Source organism: Conger conger, chromosome 9 (genome assembly GCF_963514075.1).
Source record: "Conger conger chromosome 9, fConCon1.1, whole genome shotgun sequence".
In the NCBI taxonomy this organism is placed as follows: domain Eukaryota; kingdom Metazoa; phylum Chordata; class Actinopteri; order Anguilliformes; family Congridae; genus Conger; species Conger conger.
In genome coordinates, this window is record NC_083768.1 from 61,098,944 (window position 1) to 61,108,943 (window position 10,000).

The following is a 10,000-nucleotide window of genomic DNA, read 5'->3' on the forward strand; positions in this document are numbered from 1 at the left end:
ACCCACAATGCCCTGCGGAGCTGCAGTTCGGGAACCCGTATTCCGCCCTCCCTGCAGGTGAGCCCCCTGCACCCCCCGCCCCCGCCCCCGCCCTCTGTAGCGTGTTGCCATGGTGATACCCCCTGGTCTCCGCCCCCCAGGTGCAGCGGGCAGTGAGCCCCCTGCCCCAGGGAGCAGGGCCCGGACCCCCCTCTCCCCCCCCTCCTGGGACACCCCTGTGGTCTGCATCCAGCCGTCCCGCAACCTCAACCCCCCCGACGGGCTGGAGGACCCAGAGCAGCACAGCGATGTGAGACCCCCCAAAACTCACCCCCCAAAACTCACCCCCCCAAAACTCACCCCCCAAAACTCACCCCCCAAAACTCACCCCCCAAACTCACACCCCCAAACTCACCCCCCAAAACTCACCCCCCAAAACTCACACCCCAAAACTCACCCCCCAAAACTCACACCCCAAAACTCACACCCCCCCAAAACTCACACCCCCAAAACTCACCCCCCCAAACTCACACCCCCAAAACTCACCCCCCAAAACTCACCCCCCAAAACTCACACCCCCCCAAAACTCACCCCCCCCAAAACTCACCCCCCAAAACTCACACCCCCCCAAAACTCACCCCCCAAAACTCACCCCCCAAAACTCACACCCCAAAACTCACCCCCCAAAACTCACCCCCCAAAACTCACCCCCCAAAACTCACACCCCAAAACTCACCCCCCAAAACTCACCCCCCAAAACTCACACCCCAAAACTCACCCCCCAAAACTCACCCCCCCAAACTCACCCCCCAAAACTCACACCCCAAAACTCACCCCCCCAAACTCACCCCCCAAAACTCACACCCCAAAACTCACCCCCCCAAACTCACACCCCAAAACTCACCCCCCAAAACTCACCCCCCAAAACTCACCCCCCCAAACTCACACCCCCCCAAAACTCACCCCCCCAAACTCACACCCCCAAACTCACACCCCCCCAAAACTCACCCCCCCAAACTCACACCCCCCCAAAACTCACCCCCCCAAACTCACACCCCCAAAACTCACCCCCCCAAACTCACACCCCCCCAAAACTCACCCCCCTAAAACTCACCCCCCAAAACTCACACCCCCAAACTCACACCCCCCCAAAACTCACCCCCCAAAACTCACACCCCAAAACTCACACCCCAAAACTCACCCCCCCAAACTCACACCCCCCCAAAACTCACCCCCCTAAAACTCACACCCCCCTAAAACTTACACACCACCCAATCTTTGCCACCGAAACTTACACCCCAAACCCAACTGGGGGTAAACCGGACAAACATTACAATGACAGAGATATCAGCCAAGCAGAGAGCACTGTGTAACCCTGGTCCTCTCTCTCCCCAGCAGGGCGGCGATGGAGATCAGGCAGCAGATCCTCCCAGCCCCGCCCACAACGGCACGGCCAGCTTCTGCTTCGACTCCAGGTAACACCTGTACACCTATACACATACAACTATACTCACCTGTACACCTATACACATACAACTGTACTCACCTGTACACCTATACACATACATATACACGTGTGTGTGTGTGTAAAAGTGTGTGAGTGTAATAGTGTGTAATAGTGTGTGTGTGTAATAGTGTGTGTGTGTGTGTGTGTGAGCGTGTGTGTGTGTAATAGTGTGTGTGTGTGTGTAATAGTGTGTGATAGTGTGTGTGTGTGTGCGTGTGTGTAATAGTGTGTGTGTGTGTGTGTGTAATAGTGTGTGTGTGTGTGTAATAGTGTGTAATAGTGTGTGTGTGTGTGTGTGTAATAGTGTGTGTGTGTAATAATGTGTGTGTGTGTAATAGTGTGCGTGTGTGTGTGTAATAGTGTGTGTGTGTGTGTGTGTGTGTGTAATAGTGTGTAATAGTGTGTGTGTGTGTGTAATAGTGTGCGTGTGTGTGTGTAATAGTGTGTAATAGTGTGTGTGTGTGTGTGTGTAATAGTGTGTGTGTGTGTAATAGTGTGTAATAGTGTGTGTGTGTGTGTGTGTAATAGTGTGTGTGTGTAATAATGTGTGTGTGTGTGTAATAGTGTGCGTGTGTGTGTGTAATAGTGTGTGTAATAGTGTGTGTGTGTGTGTGTGTGTAATAGTGTGTAATAGTGTGTGTGTGTGTGTGTAATAGTGTGTGTGTGTGTGTGTAATAGTGTGTGTGTGTGTGTGTGTAATAGTGTGTGTAATAGTGTGTGTGTGTAATAGTGTGTAATAGTGCGTGTGTGTGTGTAATAGTGTGTGTAATAGTGTGTGTGTGTGTGTGTGTAATAGTGTGTAATAGTGTGTGTGTGTGTGTGTAATAGTGTGCGTGTGTGTGTGTAATAGTGTGTGTAATAGTGTGTGTGTGTGTGTGTGTAATAGTGTGTAATAGTGTGTGTGTGTGTAATAGTGTGCGTGTGTGTAATAGTGTGTGTAATAGTGTGTGTGTGTGTAATAGTGTGTAATAGTGTGTGTGTGTGTGTGTGTAATAGTGTGTAATAGTGTGTGTGTGTGTGTGTGTAATAGTGTGCGTGTGTGTGTGTAATAGTGTGTGTAATAGTGTGTGTGTGTGTGTGTAATAGTGTGCGTGTGTGTGTGTAATAGTGTGTAATAGTGGGGACTCTGTTCCACAGTGAGGACACACAGAAGCGTTGCCCTCTGTGCGAGGTGGTGTTCCCTCCGCACTATGAGCAGAGGCAGTTCGAGGAGCACGTGGAGAGCCACTGGAAGGTGTGTCCCGTCTGCAGCCAGCAGTTCCCCCTGGACTGCCAGCAGCACCTGTTCCAGAGACACGTCAACACGCACTTTGACGGGAACGTGCTCAACTTTGACTGAAACAGCACAGCGCCACCCACTGGAGTGGAGGAGTCATTACTGTTACTGTGTGTGTGTCTGTGTGTGTATCTGTGTGTGTATGTGTGTGTGTTTGTATGTGTCTGTGTGTGTGTGTGTCTGTGTGTGTGTGTTTGTATGTGTCTGTGTGTGTATGTGTGTGTGTTTGTATGTGGGTATGTGTGTGTGCAGATCTGTGTATGTGTGTGGTGTGTGTGTGTGTGTGTGTGTGTATTTGTATGTGTCTGTGTGTGTGTGAGTGTGCAGATCTGTGTATGTGTGTGGTGTCTGTGTGTGTGTTTGTGTATGTGAGGGAGATGTGGTAGATTGTCACATGCAGCATTGAATGCTGGGAAGTTGTTAAGCGATTCTCTTCCTGTCACATGTTCTGCTCTCCGGGAGAAAAGTTGCTTGTTTGGTAATCATTAGTATTCATGATTATACTTTTAAAATTATAATTATAATTATTTTTAAAAAGATATAAGTTAATTGCACTGGATGTTATGGCATTATGTGTTTACAGAAGGAAAATAACTTCAGGTATCCTGGATCCTTGCTTTGATGTTGGATTATGCATCACACTTTCGGATATAGAATAACCAGATCTGTTCCCACAATGCTGGAGCAAACATTCGCCCAGGGATTTCAACCAATCAGAGCACACCACAATGATTACAACCAATCACAGGGCTGCATAGAGCTGCAGTGCAGGAGTGCAGGAGTTTTCAGATCAGAGCACTGAGAACGACAAGGCCCTGTGTGGACACAATCATGTTTTAATAATTACACATAAAGGACCAAAGAAAACAGATATTAAAATAAAATATTGATATTGACGCTATTTTGTGTCACACCACAGCCTGTGATTACACCGTCCATATCAATAGGAAAGTTAAATAAAAATTACTGTTTTTATCACGAGTTATGTGTTAGTTCAGCAAATCAATTTCATCATTTGGCCTTGAAAGGGCTCAGGATTTAACACTGAACTCCGGAGACCTTCTAAAAATGTCCTGAAAACATTCCAATAATGTTCCTGAAAACTTCCCAAAAACATTCTAAAAAACACCCATCCAAACTGGTGTGTGAAATTTGGGGCGTGGAAGCTCTGTGCGACCCTGTCTAACCCTAACCCTACCCCTAACCCTGCTACTGTACACAAGCCCCACTTGTCCGTCTGTCCGTCTGTCCGTCTGTCTGTCCGTCCGTCCGTCCAAGCTCCCTGTCTGCCTCTCATCCCCACCATGCCTGCTGTGCTTTTCCAGGTCAGGTTCCCGGTTTGGGATCTGATCTGATTGATTGTGTAAAAGAGCTTGAATAAAACAAGGCAGAAAGGTTAAGTGGGCGTGTTCTTTTGTTCTTTAGGGGAGAGGGTGTGGCACACAAGGCCACTCTGAGACTCCCATTTTATTATTAATCACAGATCTGATGTCGTAAAATGTTCAGTTGAACAGACACTGCTGCTTCATACACTGGAAACACAAATATACTTTTAACACACACTGTACACACTCACCTCCTTGTCGCTCCTGCTTAATACTGTCTTACTGCTGGAAACCTGCTGCTCCACCCACTACCCACCCCCCTAACTCCAGCTAACCCCACCCACTCACACTACCCACCCCCCTAACTCCAGCTAACCCCACCCACTCACACTAACCACACCCCTAACTCCAGCTAACCCCACCCACTCACACTAACCACACCCCTAACCCCAGCTAACCCCACCCACTCTCACTAACCACACCCCTAACCCCAGCTAACCCCACCCACTCACACTAACCACACCCCTAACTCCAGCTAACCCCACCCACTCTCACTAACCACACCCCTAACCCCAGCTAACCCCACCCACTCACACTAACCATACTCCTAACCCCAGCTAACCCCACCCACTCACACTAACCACACCCCTAACCCCAGCTAACCCCACCCACTCACACTAACCACACCCCTAACCCCAGCTAACCCCACCCACTCTCACTAACCACACCCCTAACCCCAGCTAACCCCACCCACTCTCACTAACCACACCCCTAACCCCAGCTAACCCCACCCACTCTCACTAACCACACCCCTAACTGGAATGCTGTAATATACGGATACCTGCCAATCACAGGTCCAATGGAAACCACACACGGTCAGCGCATCAATCACACAATCACACAATCACAACAAGAACAATGAACATGTAACCAGCAGTGGAGTCAGGAGCCTCCCTCTCCCTCTCCCTCTCCCTCTCCCTCTCCCTCTCCCTCTCCCTCTCTCTCTCTCTCTCTCTCTCTCTCTCTCTCCCTCTCCCTCTCCCTCTCCCTCTCCCTCTCCCTCTCCCTCTCTCTCTCTCTCTCTCTCCCTCTCCCTCTCTCTCTCTCCTCCCAAAATAACATCCATAATAATAATGACTATAATATCCAAGAGGCCAATAAAACAGAAAAACCTCAAAATATATATGAAATACAGTATAAAATAAAGCATAACTATATTTTATATACGACATGATTATGAAAGTTTACATATAGATATAAATGTATATACATGTGGATCTGTGTTCAGAGAATAATCCGTCTCATGTTCCTCTCAGTGGACGGGGGGTGATTAATACTCTGTGTTCTCCGTGGACCTGGGCCAGACACATCGCTTCAGGTCCATATTTGGCCCAGGTCAGGTTCTACACACACACCCGCCCGCCAGCCCCTCTCTGGGGGGGCACCATGAGGTCACAGCTGTGCAAAATGTACAAAAACTACAAAACGCATCATTTTGAAAACAGAATGAACTCAAAGTCACAAAATCCTGCAGTGTGGCATAACAAGGGAGAGGGGGTTGGCACAGCGACCAGCGCTACAGCTAAGAAGCTTCCAAATGGTGTCGGCATGGCGACCAGCGCTATGACTGCAGCTTAAGGATGATGTCGGGATGGGGACAGTTGCTATGGCTGCAGCTTGCGGATGATGTCGGGATGGGGACAGTCGCTATGGCTGCAGCTTGCGGATGGTGTCGGCATGGTGACAGTCGCTATGGCTGCAGCTTGCGGATGGTGTCGGCATGGTGACTGTCACTATGGCTGCAGCTTGCGGATGGTGTCGGTGGGTATCGGCGGGTGGAAGTGATGGTGTGGTGCCGGAGGCCTTGCGAGGTCTTGTAGCTCTTCCCACAGCGGCACTTATAGGCCTTACGTACGCGAATCTGCGTCCTGTGCCCATTCTTAGCATGGTACTTTATACCATTCACATTCTGTACAGAGAGAGAGAGGGAGGGAGAAGGAGAGAGATATCATATGATAAAACACATCCCTAACATGATGAATGGTGTAAATCTTGTGAGGGGTGGGGGTGAGGGGGTGAGGGGAGGGGGGGTGAGGGGGTGTGGGGGTGTGGAGTGAGGGGGTGTGGAGTGAGGGGGTGTGGGGGTGTGGGGTGAGGGGGTGTGGAGTGAGGGGGTGAGGGGGTGTGGAGTGAGGGGGTGTGGAGTGAGGGGGTGAGGGGGTGAGGGGGTGTGGGGGTGTGGGGTGAGGGGGTGTGGAGTGAGGGGGTGAGGGGGTGTGGAGTGAGGGGGTGAGGGGGTGTGGGGGTGTGGGGTGAGGGGTGTGGAGTGAGGGGGTGAGGGGGTGAGGGGGTGTGGAGTGAGGGGGTGAGGGTGAGGGTGAGGGGGTGTGGAGTGAGGGGGTGAGGGGGTGTGGGGTGAGGGGGTGAGGGAGTGAGGGAGTGAGGGGGTGTGGAGTGAGGGGGTGAGGGGGTGTGGAGTGAGGGGGTGAGGGGGTGAGGGGGTGAGGGGTGAGGGGGTGAGGGTGAGGGGGTGTGGAGTGAGGGGGGTGAGGGGGTGAGGGGGTGTGGGGTGAGGGGGTGAGGGAGTGAGGGGGTGAGGGGGTGTGGAGTGAGGGGGTGTGGAGTGAGGGGGTGAGGGGGTGGTGGAGTGAGGGGGTGAGGGGGTGAGGGAGTGAGGGGGTGTGGGGTAAGGGGGTAAGGGGGTGAGGGGGTGTGGAGTGAGGGGGTGAGGGGGTGTGGGGGTGAGGGGGTGAGGGGGTGTGGAGTGAGGGGGTGAGGGGGTGAGGGGGTGTGGGGTGAGGGAGTGAGGGGGTGTGGGGTAAGGGGGTGAGGGGTGAGGGTGAGGGTGAGGGGGTGAGGGGGTGAGGGGGTGTGGGGTAAGGGGGTGAGGGTGAGGGTGAGGGTGAGGGGTGACCTTGTAGCGTTTGGGGCAGCCGGGCACGGGGCAGGCGAAGGGCTTCTGGTCGCCCCCGCTCATGCTCATGGAGCCCAGGATGACCTCAGAGCTGACGGCGCTCTCCGTGCTCCACGATTGGTCACTGTCCGACTCAAGCTCCGCCTCCTCCTCCTCATACTCACTGCCTGGGGAGGGGCCAGAGGGGACGCACGTTACCATGACAACTCACTCACTCTCTCACACACACTCACTCACACACACGCTCACTCTCACTCACTCACTCACACACACACACACACACACACACACACACACACACACACACACACACACACACTATCACTCACTCACACACACTCTCACTCACTCACACACAAACACTCACTCTCTCACACACACTCACTCACACACACTCTCACTCTCTCACACACACACACACACACACACACACACACACATACACTCACACACACACACTCTCACACAAACACACACACACACTCTCTCACACACACACACACACACACACGCACTCACACTCACTCACTCACTCACTCACTCACTCACAGACACAGACACACACACACACACACACACCTGGGGAGGGGGTGATAGGGGGGGTCACTGGGGGGGTCAGGCTGCCGCTGCTGTGCCGTGGGGGCGTGGCCACGCTCCTGGCCACGCCCCCTGTCAGTGACAGGCTGAGTTTGGGCTGGACCTTCTTCTGCTCCCGACGACCTGCGTCCGTCATGAACCTGCAGAGCATTTCAGCCAATCAGAGCCCAAGCCAGGCCTAAACGAGCCCTAAACCAGAGTAAACCAGGCCTAAACCAGGGTAAACCAGGCCTAAACCAGGGTAAACCAGGCCTAAACCAGTGTAAACCAGGCCTAAACCAGAGTAAACCAGGCCTAAACCAGAGTAAACCAGGCCTAAACCAGTGTAAACCAGTGTAAACCAGGCCTAAACCAGAGTAAACCAGGCCTAAACCAGGGTAAATCAGGCCTAAACCAGGGGAAACCAGGCCTAAACCAGAGTAAACCAGGCCTAAACCAGGCCTACACCAGAGTAAACCAGGGTAAACCAGGCCTAAACCAGAGTAAACCAGGCCTAAACCAGGGTAAACCAGGCCTAAACCAGAGTAAACCAGGCCTAAACCAGGGTAAACCAGGCCTAAACCAGAGTAAACCAGGCCTAAACCAGTGTAAACGAGGCCTAAACCAGAGTAAACCAGGCCTAAACCAGTGTAAACCAGTGTAAACCAGGCCTAAACCAGAGTAAACCAGGCCTAAACCAGGGTAAATCAGGCCTAAACCAGGGTAAATCAGGCCTAAACCAGGGGAAACCAGGCCTAAACCAGAGTAAACCAGGCCTAAACCAGGCCTACACCAGCGTAAACCAGGCCTAAACCAGAGTAAACCAGGCCTAAACCAGAGTAAACCAGGCCTAAACCAGAGTAAACCAGGCCTAAACCAGTGTAAACCAGTGTAAACCAGGCCTAAACCAGAGTAAACCAGGCCTAAACCAGGGTAAATCAGGCCTAAACCAGGGGAAACCAGGCCTAAACCAGAGTAAACCATGCCTAAACCAGGCCTACACCAGCGTAAACCAGGCCTAAACCAGGGTAAACCAGGCCTAAACCAGACCTAAACCAGGCCTAAACCAGAGTAAACCAGGCCTACACCAGAGTAAACCAGGCCTAAACCAGGGTAAACCAGGCCTAAACCAGAGTAAACCAGGCCTACACCAGAGTAAACCAGGCCTAAACCAGGGTAAACCAGGCCTAAACACGCCCTAAACCAGAGTAAAGTGAGCCTAAATCAGAATAAACTAAGCCTTAGCTGGAGTAAACCAGGCCTAACGAGCCCTAAACCAGAGTAAACCAGAGAAAACAGAGCCTAAATCAGAATAAACTAAGCCTTAGCTGGAGTATACCAGGCCTAACGAGGCCTAAATCAGAGTAAACCAGGCCAAAATCACAGTGAACGGGGCCTAAACTAGGCCTAAATACTAAGCTAAGCGGGCGTGACTCACCGGTTGATGTAGCTCAGGGCCACGTAGGTGGGCTGCTGCAGTTCCTGTTTCTCCAACACCCGAGGGTCTGTATCTGCAGGAGAGAACCCACCAATCAGTACACTACATCACACTACATCACACTACATCACACTACACAACATTAGATTACACTACATCACACTACACATTACACAACATTACATTACACTAAATTACACTACACTATATCACACTGCATTACACTACACTATATTAAACAGCATTACATCACACTACACTACATTACACAACATTACACTACACTACATCACACTAAATCACACTATATTACACAACATTACATTATACTACATCACACTACATTACACTACACCACATCACATTAGATTAGATTACACTACACTACATCGCACTACATTACATTACATTAAACTACACTACATTACATTACACTACATCACACAACATTACACTGCATTACACTACACTATATTAAACAGCATTACATCACACTACATTACACTACACTACATTACACAACATAACATTACATTACACTACACTATATTACACTACATTACACTACACTACATTATACAACATTACACAACATTACATTACACTACATCACACTACATCACACTACATTACACAACATTACATTACATTACACTACATTACACTATATTACATTACACTACACTACATCACACTACATTACACTACACTACATCACACTACATTACACAACATTACATTATACTACACTACATCACACTACATTACACTACACTACATCACACTACATTACACAACATTACATTATACTACATTACACTACATCACACTACATTACATTACACTACATCACACATTACACTACACTACATCACACTACATTACACAACATTAAATTATATTACATTACGCTACATCACACTACATCACACTACACAACATTACACACCATTACATTACACTACATCACACTACACTACATTAC

General features: G+C 50.3%; 2 protein-coding genes across 5 annotated transcripts in view; one reads left to right on the forward strand and one right to left on the reverse strand.

Annotated features, from left to right (window-relative positions):
• Positions 1–4,162, forward strand: part of tax1bp1a (Tax1 (human T-cell leukemia virus type I) binding protein 1a) — a 23,777-nt gene extending 19,615 nt beyond the window's left edge. For 3 of the 4 annotated variants that reach the window (XM_061253954.1, XM_061253957.1, XM_061253958.1), the window contains exons 13-16: positions 1–57; positions 141–289; positions 1,375–1,454; positions 2,624–4,162. The exon at positions 1–57 is cut by the window's left edge and continues 88 nt beyond it. In XM_061253954.1, coding sequence (XP_061109938.1) covers positions 1–57; positions 141–289; positions 1,375–1,454; positions 2,624–2,825 — 488 coding nt within the window. In that variant the 3' untranslated portion in view covers positions 2,826–4,162. The remainder of the gene's footprint in view (positions 58–140; positions 290–1,374; positions 1,455–2,623) is intronic. The other variant, XM_061253956.1, reaches the window with a different exon arrangement.
• A 1,127-nt stretch (positions 4,163–5,289) lies between these two features.
• The window catches only part of jazf1a (JAZF zinc finger 1a), a 16,130-nt gene continuing 11,419 nt past the window's right edge, over positions 5,290–10,000 (reverse strand). The window contains 5 exon segments of the mRNA XM_061255542.1: positions 5,290–5,930; positions 5,933–6,056; positions 7,002–7,168; positions 7,581–7,738; positions 9,016–9,088. Of these exon segments, the coding sequence (XP_061111526.1) occupies positions 5,881–5,930; positions 5,933–6,056; positions 7,002–7,168; positions 7,581–7,738; positions 9,016–9,088 (572 nt within the window). The 3' untranslated portion in view covers positions 5,290–5,880.